At 38.7% G+C, this 19,811-nt stretch overlaps 1 protein-coding gene across 1 annotated transcript in view; it reads right to left on the bottom strand.

The window, feature by feature from the left end:
• Positions 1–1,661: 1,661 nt before the first annotated feature.
• The window catches only part of LOC122797240 (islet cell autoantigen 1-like), a 472,425-nt gene continuing 454,275 nt past the window's right edge, over positions 1,662–19,811 (bottom strand). Inside the window, exons 6-7 of the mRNA XM_044066089.1 lie at positions 12,327–12,525; positions 1,662–1,752 (exon numbers count right to left, since the gene is read on the bottom strand). Of these exons, the coding sequence (XP_043922024.1) occupies positions 1,747–1,752; positions 12,327–12,525 (205 nt within the window). The 3' untranslated portion in view covers positions 1,662–1,746. The remainder of the gene's footprint in view (positions 1,753–12,326; positions 12,526–19,811) is intronic.

Below are 19,811 nucleotides of genomic sequence, written 5' to 3'. Positions count from 1 at the left end.
AACATTAGGGGTCTAGGACTATCACTCCCCCATTTGTCTGCATATTTTATAACTATTTCAGTATTATTCACCGGAGACTGGATTGCATTCAACTGATCTTTACTCAAATTATAAAATGAACTAATTTCCCTGTGTTATACAAGTTAAATATGGCTCACTCAACTGCTATTTCAAAAACTGGCAGTGTTGAATTGCTATAAGGAGCAAAGGTGCTAGATTGTTTAAAAGGGCTTCCAACATTTTCTGATCTTGCCCCAAACAATATTTTTAGATTAAATGTCAGTATAAAATATTTGAATTCTAACAGTGTCATGAAATATCTAGATTCTTGGCAGGAACAAATGTTAGACCTCTGCTTAAAGCAAATAGTTTATCTGCATTTAAACAGTAACTAGAGACGTTAAATACCAGATTCAAGTTGCTCTTGTTAGAGTTTGGCTCCATGTGACTGGACGCTGATTCAGTATCTTCCTTTTATTGTTGTTTCAGAAACATTCTATGTGTGCCCTTGGTTACGACATTGGTAATGGCTGTCCTAAGAAAAAAGGAAAACCAACAGGATCCAATGCTTGAACCAAGTTAGCATCAACAGGTGGTAAAGGTTCCGGTGTTGTTTTCACTTGTGTTGGTTGCTGAGGAATTTCCATTTGAACTTGCCATTGTTGCTCATGCTCATGTTACTCACCGTTGATGTTTTTGCAAAGGTGTATTGCTTTTCCACTGGGACACATGAACACATTCCTCTTTCAAAGTCTAAAAAATCTCTTTTCAGATTACACCTCGACTCTATGAGCCTTTGCTCAAAGGAAGTTAAACATTCGAAAGTTTCTTGCAGGAGCTTAGAGTACTCAATAAGCTCAACGTTAGTTATTAATTCAGAGTATTGTGAGTCAATGTCTCTATGAAGCTCTTGTTCTGTGGGCTCAAAATAAGTATTCATGAGCTCCATATAAACGAAACTAACAGCTAAGATTAACTGCCACCTTCTAAGTAAATTAGAATATTTATCCCTATAGATTGGCACCCTTAAAATTCTTAATCCTCTGGGTACAACCTGACAGTACAGATAATCAGAAAAACCGAGGCGCTGCCGTTGTAAGCTTTCTTCAAACATATTCAATTTACTCTTATACTGAAGCATGAGCTCTATACCTTTGTGTGTACAATGCGTTATTCTACAGGATGTTACATATGCCCATTTCCAACAGAGGATTAGCAGATACACCTACAATATCAGTGACAGCTCGTAATATGTGCACAGGGATACTGCTTATTTAAGGTAGAATTCCAAGTCTACTCGTGTCTGACATTCAACAGCAAAAGGTTCCAACAAAAGCAAAACTGACTTTGAATGGTGATAAATCCAACAAATGAATAGACTCAGGAAAAAACAAATAAAAGCCACTGGAACCAACGCAGACAAACTCCTTTATTCATATCACTAATAAAAACTTTTGCCTTCAGGCTTTGTCAGGCATACAAAACCAATAAAGCTAATTACAATGTTGTTGTTGTTTGTCTTGCGGCTTTTCTCGGTTAGAGGTCACCACAGCGGAACTCCAGTCTGCTAATGATTGGCAGTTGTTTTTTTTTTTTTTCTATGGTGTCGAGTTACCAGCCCGATGCCCAATCTTAACGAAGGCATGCCCAATCAATGCATGTCTTTCAAACACCCACTCGACCGCGGGGAGGACATGCAGACTCGTATAGTATAAAAGGTTCATCACAAGGACTTCAATTAATTGATTACACCTAAACATAGAAAGGTTTTAAGTAACAGTGCTGTTCAAACCCAACTTAATATATACTCTCATTCTTAAAATCCGTTTCATTTCCTTACTTTCTGTTAAAGGTTTAATGTCCCCACCTTTTAATGGCTTGAATATTACTTTTAAAATCATAAATTTAAAAACATGTACTACACCTTGTTCTGCTATATGTCTATATAGAGCATTGGTTATTACCTGCCTTTTTATATCTGATAAGTGGTTTCTTATATGTTCCTGAAGATTACGGTTTCTCACTCCAATACAGTAATGCTTCACAACATTCACATTTCACTATGTACATTATGTTTTGTGAGTTCCAACTGCCATATGCCCTCAAAGTAAAGTCATACTCACATACAGGATGTTTGTAGATATATGTACAACAGACACAAACATTGCAACTATATGTACCACGTTTATTACTCGCAAAATGAAAATGTTTTGGCTGTTCCTTATAACATAATTTTATTTATTTATTTTTATTTTATTTACTTATTTTACATTTGTTGACCGGGATAGTCCAACTGGATATATGTCCAGTTTCAGCAGAGGCCCAGAGAGAAAAACTCCAAGATAATAATACACATTGAACATTTAGTAAATGCTAGTTTCAAGCAGATTACAGTCATAAGCAATACCAGCATTTAGCACATATAGTACTAACTTATTATAAAATAATTTACAAAACAACATTATTTTCAAAGTTAAATATACATAACATTACATTCAGGTTTAAGACACATTGAGCAGCAGTTATACAAATGACCCTTCCTGAAATGGTGTGGTAGAAAAAAGTTAGAAGTAGTTGAAGGTAAGGCACCTAAGTAATAGAGAAGTCACTAGTCGGGGTTAGTGCAAGGACATAACCAATGAGTTTTGAAGTATACCAATGAGTTTTGAAGTATTTTTTGAGTTTATTTTTGAATTGAGTTAGTGAGGGTTCTAGGGTCAAGTCACCTGGGAGTCTGTTCCATGTTTTTCCAACAGAGTTGGCAAACAGGGAGTCACCAGCCGAACTGTTGGATTTTTATGTCTGAACTAGGAGTCTAGTGGATGATCGCAGTGCCTGCCAGGTGTTGGTGTAGGGGCTGATAATATTTTTTAGTACAGGTGTATTTTCAGGTTGGTAAAGGACTTTATGTGCCACTATTAGCTGGTTGAACTGCAGTAGACAAGGCAGTTCAAGCCATCCTAGGCGATTTAGGTTCTGACAGTGGTGTGTCCGGTAGGCTGTGCCAGTAGCAAATCTGGCAATGTGGTTATAGCAGGATGATAGTTTATTAAGATCTGTTTTGTTTAAGTTACAGAATAGAGGTGAGGTGTAGAGAAGAGATGACAGTAGATGGGAGCGGGCAATTGCAGTTCTAGCAAGTGGGGTAAGGAAAGGTTTGATTCTGTAAAGAGGGCCAAGTTTTTTTATTAATGGTTTTGATAGTTTGATTGATATGTGCAAACTTCAGGTTATCAACTATGACACCCAGTAGTTTAGTTTGGGCTTCTGGGAAGATGATAGTGCCATTGTTAGCGGTTATGGTGAAGGATGGCGGGGGGGGGGGTCCTACGTGTGGGGGAAAAGAGGAGCAACTTAGTTTTGTTGGGGTTTAGGATTATAAGTTGACTGGAGAGCCATTTTTCCACTGTATTGAAGGTATTTTGGGTTAATGTGAATAAAGTAGCTGGTGAGGTGTCAGAATAAATCAAGGTGGAGTCATCCGCATATTGAATGCAGGTAGCATCTGGGATGACTGAATGTAGGTCGTTGATGAAGATGAAGAAAAGAAGGGGTCCTAGTATCGAGCCCTGGGGGACTCCTAATGTGATGGGTAGACGAGATGATAGCTTGCCCTGCCATAGGACTGCCAGGTAGGATTGAAACCACTGGAGTGCATGGTTGTTTAAGGAGAAGGCCTTCAAGGTATTTATAAGCATTATGTGGTCAACCATGTCAAAAGCCTTGGATAGATCTAGAAAGAGTGCTGAGGACAGTTTGTTATTATTGTGGTTGTGTTTAATGACGTTGGAGAAAGTGAGGAGGGCAGAAGTGGTACTGTGGTGTGGCTTAAAGCCATGCTGAAAGTTGGACAGCAGCTTGTTCCATATGATGCAGTGCATGAGTGTATGTGTACACACTTCTCCATAACTGTATCTAGAGGTGACACAATAGCTACGAGTCTAAAGTTTGACAGTTCAGTGGAACTGCCTCCTTTATGGAGAGGTATGACATGGGAGATTTTCCATATAGCGGGTACAGTAGTTTCAGATATAGCTCTGTTGATCAAGATTGAGATGGGGTATGCTATGGTGTCAGCAGCCTTTTGCAGATAGTCTGCTGGGAGGAGGTCAGCAGCCAGGGTGGTGGGTCTTAGTTTCTTAAGTAGGGCATGAATAAGTTAAGTAGGAACAGGTTGGTAGGTAAAGTATGTGCGGGTACTGGGTGTGGCTGCATTAGAATTAGAACCATTGGGAGAGAGTTGGCTGGCTAGAGACTGGATAGTCTCTGTGAAGAAGTTTTTGAAGTTATTAGCAATGTCTACTGAGGATTTTTGTTGGGAAGCTGAGAGGGCTGGAGTGGCAGTTTGGCCTGGGTGTAGTAGTCTGTTTATTCCTGCCCAGGACTTTTGAGGTTGGTTTTGGTGTTTTTGCAGTAGATGGTAGTAGTAGCTCTTTTTGTCTAAAGTTACAGATTTTTTGGTGTCATTCCTTAGCTGTCTGAATCTTAGTTGATCAAGTCGGGCTTTTGTTTTTCGGTAGGTGACCCATGCTTTGTTTCTGAGTGAAATTTTGGTTTTGTTATCTTTAGAAAGCCATGGTGCAATATTAACTTTGGTTCTAATAGAGCGGCTGGGAGCATGGGAGTTAAGAATAGCAAGGAATATGGTGTTAAAGTATGCTACTGCTTCATCTAGGGGGAGACTTTTTAGTACTGACCAGTTGCATGACTTAAGTTCATTTTGAAACTTGGTGAGAATAAAATTCTTGTTGTTTCTTAATGTTGTATAGGTGGGTTGGTAGAAGGAGTCTGCTTTGAGCTTGATTACATAGGTGAGACAGTGGTCACTTAGGTCATCAGGCAAAGTGCCGGATTTATAGGATTGAAGATGGGTATTGACGAGTATCCATATCTGCAGTGGTTTCAGTGGCTTTTATTTTTTTTTTCCTGTATCTATTTGAGTCTGTTGGATTTATCACCATTCAAAGACAGTTTTGCTTTTGTATTATATACCCTCTGGAAAACATCCCCTATACCAAAGTAGCTGCTGTTACTTCTAGCCAGGCTCTCTGTGCAGGGATAGTTGAACCCATGATTGCCTCCAGAGTAGGAGGAAAATCGGGCCTCCTTTCAGGAATGATGGAAGGGTCTGTCAAAGAATGAATCTCTGGACCCTTGTTTTTGCAGGCCACCTCTGCCTCAGGGGGTGGCATCTACCATTAGAGTTCCTCCCATTACCCCTGGTGGAACTTACTCCATGTGTATCCTGGAAAGGCCCCTAGGACTTTTTGAATCACATCTTTCGATTACCTCACTGATTCCTGGAAAAAGCTCTTTGAGGTGTCAAAAAGAATCCACCCATGGCAGACAGGGTCATTCCATCCTTCTCACACCCGGATAATGTTTCTTTCACTTTCGGGCCAAATAAAGATGTGCCATCAAAAGGAGCCATTACAAAAGAAGACTCGAAGGGCGCCACAAAATCACATAAGTGCATCCAGGCATGCCTACTGATGGAAATGACTGAACCCACTGCTCTTGAGGTTCCTTCGGCTATATGTGAAATGAGCCTCATGGACGAACTGGAAATAGACTGCAGGGTAGCCAACTGAGAAGTGACGGACAATTCTACTTCATCAGAAATGGATCTTGGGAGGGTATTTGAAAGCTCCTTAATCAAAACCCTCTGTAACTTTAAGAAATGTGCCAAATAATTCAGTGGCCTTAAGGCAAAGCTCACTGAAGCATAGACACACTTCTCAAACCTGTTCATCACCAGAGACTTCTTGTTGGGGGATGAACAGTGGAACTCTCCTTGACAAATTCCTTTTTAGTGGCCATCACCATGACCATGACTTCAACAGGAACTCCTTTTCCCCAAAATTGTTTGTCCTCCAGTGGCACCATAATTTTGTCAGGTCTCCCATGTGGTTCAACTGGGTCAGGATCTTTCCATGCCCACAGAGATCAACTCAATAAGCTCATCAGCGGGTGGAGTCACCCAGGAGGTAGACGGGCCAGTACCAAAAGCCTCCAGGAATACAGACTCTGCAGATGAAGGGTTGCTGGACATCAACAGTCACCACTCTGTTTTAAGATTTCAAAGATGTCTCCAAATGAGACATTTTCAGGAGGTGACCGTGGGGACCCGTCACCCTCACTAAAGTCCATATCTTCTGTGATAGACTCCTCTGGGGAGTCCAAGTGCTTCCTCTTGCACGTCATCTTCTTAGGGACCTCCTTCCTCAGTAGGATACTCTGGGGAGGTATCAGAAGAAGTTGAGACATCCAGTTGGAAAGCCTGAGGTTTCACTACTGGATGTACCTGTGGAAAAGAGGGTTGAGACTCCAAGCAAAGACACATCAAGCCTGTAGACTGAGGCTCCAATAGGGGTAGAACAGTCTGCGTTGCTGAGACAGACAATGCTTTCTCCACAGCCTCAAAGGCAGACCTCCCCAAAGAGGGAGAGGACCTTGGATCCAAAAAGGCAAGCTCCTGGACCATTATCCCTCCATGCTCCAAGGGCAACCCCCCCGAGGCAGAAGCTGGAGCCAAGCTAACCTGTACAGAGGCTCCAATGTGCAGAGATGACTCCAACAACTTAGGAGTCGACTCTGACAGCTCAGATCCAACAGGAAGTCTCCAACTGCCTCGACATCTAATTAGTGATGTGCATGAATGGATGAACGAGATTCTCACTGTCCCTACCTACTATCTAGCGAAACCACAGCCAAGGGAATGGGCTTGGCAGAATCAGCGGGGAAAGAAGACCCTGTTGAGCTTGACTCTAGTCTGGTACTGTGAAGAGACATGAGAGGTGTTGAATAAGTGGGAGGCCTTGGCCACCGATGAAATACCACTACTCATCGTTTTTTCACTTACCCGGTGAGACGGGGGGGGGGTGAGCCTCACCGGGGCTCTTGCTTCTGGCTCCAAGCGCCCAGGCGCGACCCGCTCCGGGGACAGTGTCAGGTGGGGAGTTTGATTGCGGTGGTACACCCGTCAAAGAGTAATGCAAAATGCTCAGAGCAAACTTGGGATCAGAGGATAAAGGTATCCTCGGATCAAAGTCAGATGGAGCTAGATGTCTCAGATCCAAGGAGTCTTGAGATGGTGGAATGAGTTAGAGGAGGAACTGGAAGAGAGGGGTGTGATAAAAGATCAGACCTCCTGACCTGAAGGGGTAGGAGAAGAAGGGGGCACCCATCAGAGTCTGTGCAGAGAGAATTCTTCTCAACTCTCTCCACATCTTCTTCTGTTAAGCACCTGGAAGAGTGAGTGGAGAATCCAGAAGGGGATCTAGGTCTCTCCAAAAATGGAGAGGGAACCCTGGAGGGAACTGGATCTACTGAGGGAAATATCTAGCCTTGGAAGGTAAACAATACTAGCTGGATCATTTGGCTTATGCATTAAATCTGAAGTCGTCTGATCAGACATTTCTTTTTTCTTTTGCTTTGGATCCAATGTTGAGGTCAAATCCAATAAACCCCATTTTTGTGCGCTTCAGATTCGAGGTTGATGTTAGAACTGAAAATTTAGACTTTTTTTCCTTTAGGATCTGAAGGAGAATTCAGAAAAGGAGGCGGCCTTTTTCTAGGTTACTCCAAAGCCATAGAGGAAGAGGTAGAAGGGGCTTGAAGAAGGAGATTTAGACCTTTTAGATTTTTTAGGGGACATAGCTCCAGATAAAGCCTTTCTGAAAGAAGGAAGAAGCCCTTTTAAAATCAATTTATTATTTTCTTTCTACAAGGGCTTTAGGGTTAAACCCATTATAAATAGAACAGTCTTCTTGTAAATGGAGAGATGCCAGACAATACACACACAAAATGTGGGCATCCAATAACAGAATTTTGTGCCCACACTTAAGACATTTTTTTAATCCAGCTGAGCTCTCTTCTTTCTCTGCCATGGTAGGAAAGAACAGTGAAGAAACAAGCAGATTCTAAGAATATTAAACAGTAGAAAACAAAGATATAAATACTTCATTATTTTTTTTATAAAAGGAATAGATAGAAAGTAATGGTAAAAAGAAAACTACACAGAGTACAGAAAAAGGGAAAGAATACTAACAATAGTACTTGAAGGTACACATTTGTATGGAAGGAAGAACAGAGGGACAAAAAGATGTTTTAACTAGAAAAACAGTGATAAGGTAAGCAGTTAGGTAAGGGATCAAACAATACAAAGAAATTGACAGGTTTCACAAAGAAAAATAGAAACATTTTACAACTTAAAGGCTTATCTGCTCAACAGTAACAGTCACCATGTCTTTCGCATAGAGCGGAAAACAAGATCTAGAGTACTTGGGGTTTGAGCATTATGGATAAGGGAGAAGCTTGAGAGTTTTTGGTTGCCACAAGCTTTAGCAATGACCAAGTCAGATCCGAGGGATCAGATCCAAACCCATCAGTTGAGGACAGAATGAAAACTGATAACATCAGATTATATGACTGAACCAAATTAGTAGCTCTCAAAAAAATGTTGAGGCATACTTAGGGCATATATGTTCATAGTTAGCATGCAATACTGGTATACAGTGACTAGTACAGCAAATCCAAAGGAACTTTCTCTCTTCTACTACAGGGATCTCCAAAGTCTGATGAGCGAATATCAACATTCTGGTCAATTTAGCAAGATTCATTTAGTAAACACAACAGTAATTACTTCATCAGAGAAAGTCAGGATTATTTTGCTGAAACAAGGTAGAAAATATCATGTCATCAGCATGTGCAATCAAACAAATATGATTACCAATCTCTATATCATCTGATAATTCAGATGTTCTATACAGTAGCAGGCTAACAGCAATCACAAAAATTGAGAGTGATAAAGGATACTCCTTTCGTATTCCTGTTTTTACAGCAATGAAGGATAAGTTGCATATACTAAGTGGTAATGAAGCCACTGTTCCTCTATACAGGTTATGTATTACAGCAACACATTGATGGGAGTATTACAGGACTTCAAAATATAGCCCATGTTTAATAAATCAAAAGCCTTATACGCATCAGAATATATTATAGACAAAGTAGTGCCCAATGTTTGTTTTTCATATGCTGTCAGAAAATATGCTGCAAAAGTACCGTTGTTTGGGAAATATTCTTTGCTGGTACAAAACCATGCTGTTCCTATATGTATTCTGATAAATAATCTTAGGCAACTGGTTTACTCTCTTATTACTAAAAGCATTAGAGATAATTTTGAATTCCTAACTTAGTACAGAAATTGGGCAATAATGATAACATCTGCTTCAGATTCCCCTTCCTTTTTAAAGACAAAGCTTTAGTTAGTATAAAATTTACAACATACAGGAAAGGTCGTATACCAAAGTATTGTCATATTAATTAGCTTAATACTGTTAGCAATATAACTACAAAAGGAAGAATTCTAAGAAAAGCCCATCTAGTCCTTGCATTTCTTTTAACATTAAGGGATTCATAAAAGTTCTACTCGGTAAACAGAATAAAGGGAATCTATCAAAACATGGAAAAATTCTACAACCATGTCTTAACTTACCCTGATTAGATTTCCAAGGGGAATACATAATTTAAATATTTGTTAATATTACTACTAATTGAAAATCTTGGGGATAAAATATCACTAGTATTATCATTATTTCATTGAATAGAGGTCTAACACAAGAGTCTGTCAGGACCACTGACTCTCCTTTCATTAATAGTTTATAAATTATATAGGCCTCCTCCCAATTTTCTTTATCAAACTCTTCAACTGAATACTGTACCTATTAAAATCACCCAAAAGAAAAAAACAAGTGTATATCTACTTACGTTACAGATATGAGACTAAGTAATTTCTATTGTTTTGCTCTCAACTTTGTGAAAAATGCACTCTCAAAAAAATATAGCCCTTCTCAAATATAAATCAAGAAAGCCGGTTGCGTTAGATTATTTTCAATTAAAAGCTGACCTAATTCTTTCCTTATTTTCTTAATTAAATTATTATTCAAGCAAGAAGGGAAAACCAAGATTACTACCAATTGTACTTTAACAACCTCCAATCCAAACACAAATGTTAATGCCCAATGGTCTAGGAAGTGATAAACCACTTCAGATGTAAATCTAGACATTATAAATTCAAAAGGTGCCAGGTAAATATCTATTCTACTAAAAGTTATACCCTGTACTGTCAGATGCATACATATTTTCTATTCTTCAGAGTCTTAACTCTCCACCTAACTGTTAAAGAATGGGTTTGGATCAAAACCTTGCGATGCAAACAATTTCACACTTGGTAAAGTTGGCAGTCCACTTGTCCAAGATGATGTTCCAGTCCCCATAACAGAAGCAACAGTAAGATCCTGTAATACATTAGAAATATTATCTAAGAAATAAACTGATCCAACAGACAAGTGGGTACAGCTAAATTTTTGCAGCATTAACAGCACTATTCACATAATCTCCCCGAATACCTCGGAAATCTTAATATCAGTGTTAGATTTTTAAATTAAAATCAATACCCCCAGCACTGTGCAAGGTGTCTAAGCAATCTACTTTTCTGATGTTTTAATATATGCAACTATATTATCCATAATGACTTTCCAGTACACAATAAATCACTTTTCTTTTATTACGCAAAGAACCAATTCATCTTCCTGATGTAATTTAGACTATTAATATTAACACAGAATATAGCCAGAAGTTTGTAAACATCAGTCTCTCCAAATGTTTTAAGTTCCAGTTCTGCTTGAGCCAATGTATGAAATGATACAACAAGATAATTTCAATCCTAAACAACTTTCAAAGTAGCTAGGTAATAAAATATGATTTAATCTTCTGTCAGAGTACTTCTGGTATTTGTGAACTCCTCACCTCCACATATTTTTGTGTTCATCAGCAAAGATTCATATTCCAACTCTGTCAATTGTTAGTCTTTTTTTTCCTTTTGCCACAGCCAACAACTTTTTTTTTTTTTTTTTTGTAAAGAGGAATTTGGCTATCGCTCTTCTGAGTTTTTTGTGACCCAGCTGCAATTGTATATACTCTGTCAAGTGTAACCAAATTATCTTACAGGAGTTCCAGTACTTCATTATACTTGAGCTGAATAAAATCCTGTAGATACATCCTCTGTTCCCAATCAACATGGATTCCAAGAAACCTTACATCTGTTCATCTGGCATGTGTTTCCCAGTCCAACTGCTTTTGTGCTATTTCCTTTTGCATCAATATTGCCCACCACTCTACACACAAGCTATGATTACCTTAAGACAGCATTTTACGGCTGCAGCTTGACAATATTTTGAAACCAGAAAGCTTATCCTTTGAAAATAACAACCAATCCTCACACAATGTCAAGAGGAACCAGCTAAAAGAAAGACTCCACTATAAAGCCTAAGAATAGAATGGTGGCTGTGGTCTATAAAGCAGAGGACTAATGTGACAAGACCTCAGTTTAACAGAAAAAACAATGGAAAGCTATAACCTGAACTTAAGACAGACATCAAGACATCAATGTGGTTGAAGGCAAATATCCAAACTACCAAAAAACAGCAGCCAGCAAATGATAAAAGATAGCCTGGGGCTGTCTTGTCAAATACAAACTGTTCAGCAGCAAGAGAAATCTGGAAAAGTAGAGAGGGGGGAGGGACAGAGATTTGCACTGCATTACGGGAACAAGGGGAAGTGTTACAGCCTAGGACAGAAGAAAGTGGTAGGTAAGGTGACTACTGAGTTCAGCAGTTAGTCCTATCTGATGGTTAAGGTGAGATTTTCTACTCAATTGTTAAAATGGGTAGGGCAATATATCTAAAACGGTCTCATTTCAGTCATGACCCAAGAAGGCAGTAAAAAGTAAAACACAGTGATATACAAGACCCTCACATTTCTAGTAAACATACATTCAGAAGGAACAGCATAAATAATGTTATGGAACAGTTTAACAAAAGTATCACAGCAACATATAATACAGTGGGTGTGTAAAGTGACACTGAGATACCAAATGATGCAAATCACACTGACTACAACCAACTACTTACATAAAAGAAGCAAACAGTGCTCCCCTCAAACACATTATGCATACACTCTGGAAAAATGTACAATAAAGCTAAGTTTTGTTCTCGGGTAGAGGTTCATGAATTTAAACAAACATCAAACTCTACTTGTAAGAAAAATCAAATTACAGCAAACAATACAACAGAAAAAAACAATCTTATACAGAAGGTGTTGAATTACACTGACCTAACAAGACTCCAAGGTACTAACACTCCCAGAATTATAACTGACCTAGTACAGTTCTACAGTGGTAACTGCTAAAAGGTAAAAAATGATGAAAGCATAAACTGTGCAAACTACCTGTCATTTTTAACAGTTCAAGGCAGAAAGTATTGTACCTTTCTAAATTTTTCCATTTGTTTGTAAAGATCTGGATCTAATTCTTGAGAAACATCTTTCATCCATAACAGTGCACCTCTATATTCAGTCCGTGACTGTTCCATTCTATTCACTGTCAGCCAGGTATCTGAGATAGCCCTATACCTGAAGGTCTCTACTTCCTGAAACAGTCTGCACAGTGGAAGACGCAGTGCCAGCCTAAAAGACAAAAGGAATAAAAGCATTTTTAAAACTATGAATTTAGTAAATGGGTCAAGATAGTTACCAAAATATATGAACTTTAGCTGAATAAACCAAGTCAACCACCAGAACACTATATACTCATCAAAATACAACCATTTTTAGGTGCACAGTTCAGGTTAAAGCATTTTAGTACTACAGTGCCACACTTAATTTAGCAAAAAATGTAAATTCCTTGCTGTATTATGATTACCTTACTTTCCACACTCTCCTAGAAACTGCAATATACCACTAACTATACAAAAGCCCTATAAGTTAAAAAGTACAGTTGTGTAAGTAAATATACCATATCAGTAGATGTTTGAATGATCATAGGTTCATAGGTTGGTACTAGGCTATTAGCCCTAGGGTCTATACAAGCCTAGCCATAACAATTCCCTGGCTATTTCTTCCCACACTATTTACTTCCCTGGACCCCTGTCTAGCAGGGCGACTGACGTGATCCCCGGGGTGAATTTCCTTTCTCCCATCCAATCGTCAAGGTTCCTTTTGAAGAGGGCCAAAGAGGCACTCTGCTTGACATGTATGGGCAATCTATTCCAGAGTCTGGGGAGTCTCTGGGTCATGAACCTATCCCTCCAGCATGTTTTGTTTATTGTGATGACAAGGTTTAGATCCCTGGAGCGTGTGGCTCTGAGGGATTGGGATTTCTTTAAGTGTAGCACTGCTGCAGTAGCCTTAGCTATATGGGGTTATATTCTGCCAAGGATATAACAGCCAGCCAGCTTCCAAAGCTTCAGGGCACCTTCCACATGCCCTAACCATCAGCTTGAGCTGCGCTAACTAAAAAGACAGGTTTGAGTGCCAAGCCCTTAAGAGCATTTATGCCAACAGAAAGAGGAAGGCTGAGCCCTGAAAGGGAAATGCTAGGAACAACAAACCATAAATGCCCATGTCATGGCATAAACAACACACCCAAAAACAGTGGGTATCGAGGGAGAGAGGGAGGGAGCAGTTACAGTAGCAGTGATCATATGAACATCTACCGTTCACGTAACTTTACTTACACAACTGTACTATGCTTATCATACTGATAACTGCTGCAGTAGCCATAGCTATATGGGCAGATTACAATAGCTAAATACATTTGAGGTGTGGAAGGAGAAGAGTCCAAGAGCCCCTGGAGAATGGTCCTAGCAAAGCCTGATCTAGACCTAAGAGAAGGAATCAAGTTTACAATGTTTTGTAAAAATATGTACAGAGCACCAAGATGATGCTTCTAGAATACTTCTAGAATCCAACCCTTTCCAAAAAGCCATAGTTGAAACTAAGGTCCTAGTAGAGGAGGCCTTCACCTTATCTAGAATAGTTTTATTGTAGGGAATACAACAAACGGTAATAGTTTTTGACAACCATTTGGAAATCGTCTGCTTTGACACAGGATGTCCCTTCCTCCATCCCTCACAGGAAATGAAAAAATGATCTGAAGATCTAACAGATTTAGTTCTGTCAAGGTAATACCAAAGTTGCCTGTGCACATGCAAGGTATGGAGTATCCCCCCCCTCTCTCATAGGTTCAGGAAAGACAACAGGGAGATGGATAGTTTAGCTGAATGCAAACTTCAATACCACTTTAGGCATAAAAGAAGGATTAGTTCTCAAAGAAACCATACCTTTGTGAAAAATGAGATAAAGCTGACTCACTATAAAAGCCTGAAATGCAGATACCCTTCATGCAGAGGTCACAGCAAACAGTATAGCAGTCTTCCATGTTAAAAATATCAAGTCAGTCAAATTAGCTGGTTCAAATGGAGCAACTGTTAGTTTTTCTAACACAAGATTAATATCCCAAGGAGGGGCACTGCCTTTCTTTGAGACCTCTTACGCAGAACCTTTTTTAAAAACATTCTTGACATGAAAATGCAATAGGAGGATCCATGGGCAAACGTGATAAAATGGCCAATAATGAACCTTGACAGAGGAGTAAGAAAGGGCCACAAAATAGTAACTCACACAAATATTATAAAACCAGAGAATAACTAGCCTTCAATGTGTCCTGGTTATTCCGTTGGCACTACCTTGAAAAACTTTAAAAAGTCTGTTTACCTGAATTTTGTTGAAAGTGTTTATTTTTTCCCGGAACTGGATAAGGGGTTGGAGAATCCCTTAGAAAATTTGGAAATGGAGGGCTGAAAAATCTAGAGATTCCCTGTATCAACTTACGCCTTTCTTCATACGTTTTGATCATCTCTTCAGCAGAGGAACCAAAAACTAAATCTCTAGCCAAAGGACGATCTAAAATTTCATTTTACATTATCCAGGAGATTCTGAAAAGGCAGCCAAGCGAAGCTCAAAACAGTACCCGTGGCCATAGCCCTGGGAGAAGATAAACTGAGTCAAAGCCCTGGAAGAAGTATCAAATGAGTCAAACACATGCTGTAAACAATGAGTATTGACTTGTGCAACTGAAGAAATTAAATTGGCAGTCACTAGTAGTTACCATATAGATGTCTATTCAGACCAAGTAATATCTACTCTATAATTCAAAAAGGAATTGCAAAAACTTAAAGTAAAAACCCTTTATTCGAAAACTAAAAACAGGTAAGCGCTTTCACCAAAGTGGTTTCTTCAGACCTCAAAGATTTGAGTGAATGTATTTCACTATTTGTAGGTGTAACTTATTCAATCATGACATCACAATTGGTAAATAGGCAAATAAGATTAATTAGTTAATAAATGAATCCACATACTCCTCAACCTTAAACCATCTTTACCACAAGTATCCCATCAGGAAAGCATAAAAGATATAAATATGCCAGCAAAAGTACATTGTTTAAATACAAAATACAATCAAATATATAAATCACATATCAAAGAAACTTAATCAATAAATGACATATATAAAATATATTAAAAGTATATCATTAAAAATAAATACATAAATATATAGTATGCATTACTTAAACATTTATTTAAAAATATATAAAGTTAACTTAAAAACAAGCCTCCTATTTTTAAGAGCTGGTTTAAAAGGGATTTTCTCATTTAAACCAGAAACCAAATGTTCAGTTCAGTCACGAAAAAACAGGCAGCGGTCACAGAACGCTAGTGAACGCTAATCTACTCACAACCACAAAAGTCCAAATCTGGGTGAAAAAAGTTGTTCGAACTCCACACGAGTGTTTTGAAAAAATCTTTATGCAATAAAATGTAAAAAGTTGAGCGCTTTCACCCACATATCGTGGGCTTCATCAGAACAACCTGAACAGCTGATTTAAATGGAAATGATCAGCTGTTCAGGTTGTTCTGATGAAGCCCACGATATGTGGGTGAAAGCGCTCAACTTTTTACATTTTATTGCATAAAGATTTTTTCAAAACACTTGTGTGGAGTTCGAACAACTTTTCACCCAGATTTGGACTTTTGTGGTTGTGAGTAGATTAGCGTTCACTAGCGTTCTGTGACCGCTGCCTGTTTTTTCATTTAAACCAGGGTATAAATGGGCTTGAAATCTGATGATCCAATTCGTTTCATTCCTCTCTGTAAAATTCCTAAAGTCACCACCTCTAGGTATATTAATATAAATAACCATAAATTTAAAATAATGTGTGTCATCAGTGGCTATGATATGTTTTGAAAGTGCATTTGTACCTGATTTAATACATATTTGGTACAAATGTTCTCTCACCCTGTCTCTAAGTCTCCTGTCAGTTTTACCAACGTAAAAGGCAGGACAGGAGGAACACACAGCAAGATAAACAACATGTTTGGTGTTACAATCGGCTGTTATATCAAACATATATTTATGAAGTATTAGGATGTACGAAAACAACAGAATCACAAATATAAGAACAGAAATTGCAATTATAGCAAGGTCTAGTTCCTAGATGTAAATTGTCCTTGCTACTAACCTATCACTGAGGTCAATTTAAATAAATGTTTTAAGTAATACATACTATACATATGTATTTATTTTTAATGATATACTTTTAATAATATATTTTATATATGTCATTTATTGATTAAATTTCTCTGATATATGTGATGTATATATTTAATTGTATTTAAACAATGTACTTTTGCTGGCATATTTATATTTTTTATGCTTTCCTGATGGGATACTTGTGGTACAGATGGTTTAAGGTTGAGGAGTATGTGGATTCATTTATTAACTAATTAATCTTATCTGCCTATTTAACAATTGTGATATCATGATTGAATAGTTTATCCACCTACAAATAGTGAAGTACACTCACTCAAATTGTATCTTTGAGGTCTGAAGAAGCCACTTTGGTGAAAGCGCTTACCTGTTTTTCATTTTCGAATAAAGGGTTTTTACTTTAAGTTTTTGCGACTCCTTTTTGAATTATAGAGTGGACATTACTTGGTCTGAATAGACATCTATATGGTAAGAGGGTGTCACTGAGCCTATTTTATTGTTCATTGACATTTTCTATTTTATTGGTGCTCAGTGCCATTTATTTTCCAGCTGTGCTGATTATTTACTTCACGAAGAAATTAAATTATTTAAAGCATATTTTCCTCACAAGAAGAAACTACAGAGAAAACATTCTTCATGCATTCACAGTCAGATAATCTTTAATATACAAGTTTGATGATTCAAAATTCTGAAAATAAAAATTGCAGAATACACTTTTTCTATACTTCTCAAGAATACCCCCATACTTATAAAGCAGAGTTGGATTGTAACTAACGTAATTAATTATACTGCTGCTAGACATTTATCTATAGCTGCTGGGTCAGGTTTGGGAAGTGTGTTTAAAAAATAAAAGACCGAGGAACTTTATATATTCTGTCTTTCAGGGGCAGCTGGCTGACTAGAAGAAAAACTGCAGGTTGTGACACACATACACACCCTCCAAAATTGACACAACTGGAGGAAGGGGTGAAGGTTCTGGAAATTCTTTTTGTAACAACTCATAGTACTTTGAGGGACTGAGAAACCTCACTGTTCTCACAATGAAAACACTGGCACACACTGGATATAGTCTCAGAAATAGAAAATACCAACAGGCAGAATTGGAAACGGACCTCTCCTGTGTATGAATCAGAAATCTGAGGAGAAAATCCTGTATCTGTTCCTTCATCTTCAAGTCCAGATTCAGAATAATGAATCTCTTCAGGAGAGGTACCCTCTTCCGTTTACTAGAAACTACCTTACAAGAAAAACCAACAGCCTGAATTAAACCCTTAGCTAAACCCAGTAAACTACTTCTAAGGATATTTATGGAATAGTACATACATATCTGTTTTTTTTTCTTTCTTTTGACAGGAAAAATTGGGCCAAAAGTTATCAGTTGCAACAGCAGCTTCGCCAGGGATCAGCACAACATTCTGACAAAACAGGGAAGTCTTCTCTGCTCCCTCTCTCATGACTGACAAAGAGTGGCTCTTCCTTGCCCACCGAGGGTACACCAATAGCCACAGAGAATTTGGCTACCCCCCCAGTCCATAATGGCTGAAGTACTACACCAGAGGGACCCAGGCTAAAGGATGAGTGGTCTGAGGAGCAAACAATGGCCATAGCAGAGTCAACCACCTGCAGCTGAGATAAATTGTTAGTCTGCTGTGGTAGCAAAGGCTGCTTGCTTAACTTTTTTCTTTTTGTGGCTGGGAGGAGGAGTGACCAAAGACTGGTAGCTTTTTCCATGGTCAAGCTGAAACTTATGCCCCTCTCATTGGGAAAACAAGCAGGAAAGCTAGTAAACATAAAAAGTCTTTAAAAAAAAAGACGTTCTCTTCTTACCATAATGTTCCATCTGTGTTGTTGATCTTCATTCATTCTTGACTGATGGGTTCAGTTCCAACCTCTCGAAACCAACTCAGCCATTATACATAGCTCGCACCAGCCAAAAACTCTCCAGCTAAGGCTCTACCCACAATGCCTCTCTCCCCATTACCTTAGATTGAGTTTGTCCAACATTTAAGAAAATGCAGAAGCCCTGTCTAAGGTATAACCCTATAACATCCCAGGACTAGGTCCAGACCTCCAGGAGTATTTTGGAGGGGGGTGTGTGTGTGTGTCAAGAATGAATGAAAATCGACAACACAGATAGAACGTTATGTTAAGAACAAAACGTCTTTATCTGATGTTGTCAATCTTCAGTCATTCTTGACTGATGGGACAGAGTCCCTAGCTACTTTAGATCTTGGGAGGCTCTAAAGAAGGATATTCCTGAGCATCATAGAGCCAGAGGATGCTCTTCCCCTGGAGACCATGTCTAACTTACGAGTGATAAAGTTATGCGTAGTAGTCCAAGTTGCAGCTGCACATATGTCTTCCATAGAAGCTCTGGAATGGAAGACAGCTGAAGTGGAAACAGATCTTGTAGAATGAGCTCTAACAGAAAATAACAACTTGAGTTTGTTTTGGTTATATATAAAGTTAATACTGCCTCTTAGCCATTTTGACAGGGTGACCTTTGATATAGACTTGCCTAATCTGGGTCCTGAAAATGGTAGAAATAGTTGGTCTGATTTTATAGAAGATTCCATTCTATCCAAGTGAAATCATAATTGTCTGTGGACATCTAGCAAGTGTAGACAGTACTTTCCTTTGTTGTAAAATTTGGGAAGAAAACTGGTAAGTCTATGGACTGGTTGATATCAGACTCTGATACCACTTTGGGAAGGAAGGTGAGACTGGTTCTGAGTGATATTCTTTCTTTGTGAAAAATGACTAATGGATATTTTACACATAAAGCCTGTAATTCTGAAATTCTAATAGCAGACGTGATAGCTACTAAGAAGAGAGTTTTCCAAGATAGGAACTTGAGGTCGCAAGTGGCTGTTGGCTCAAAGGGCTGTAAAACTAGACACTGCAAGACTAAGGTCAAATCCCATGGTGCTACAGGATCCTTAAAAGGGGGTTTTAAATGTAGAGTGCCTTTAAGAAATATTTTGAATAGACGATGAGACATCAAGGAATGGTCATCAAAACCGTTATGAAAGTTTGAAATGGCAGCCAAATGGACCCTAACTGTAGATGTAGAAGCCCTCATTTCACACACGGTAGCTAAATATTCCAGTACCTTGTCAAATGACACCAAGAAAGGGTCTATGTGATTTGCAGTAGCCCAAATTGAAAATCTTTTCCATTTGCTAAGATAAAGCTTCCGGGTGGATGGTTTATGGGAGGCCAGAAGTATCCTTTGCACTGGAGAGGACAAGTTTTTCTGCCTGGCAATTACTGGAATCAGAGAAACCAAGCCGTCAGCTTGAACATTTGAAGACTGGGATGCACAAGACCCTGAATGTGAGATGGTAGGCCCGGAGCTGGGTCT

This window comes from Protopterus annectens, chromosome 3.part0, assembly GCF_019279795.1.
Source record: "Protopterus annectens isolate FY-2018-M chromosome 3.part0, PAN1.0, whole genome shotgun sequence".
Taxonomy (NCBI): Eukaryota; Metazoa; Chordata; order Ceratodontiformes; family Protopteridae; genus Protopterus; species Protopterus annectens.
Note: the sequence above shows the minus strand (reverse complement) of the source record. Positions and strands in the feature narration are given on the sequence as shown.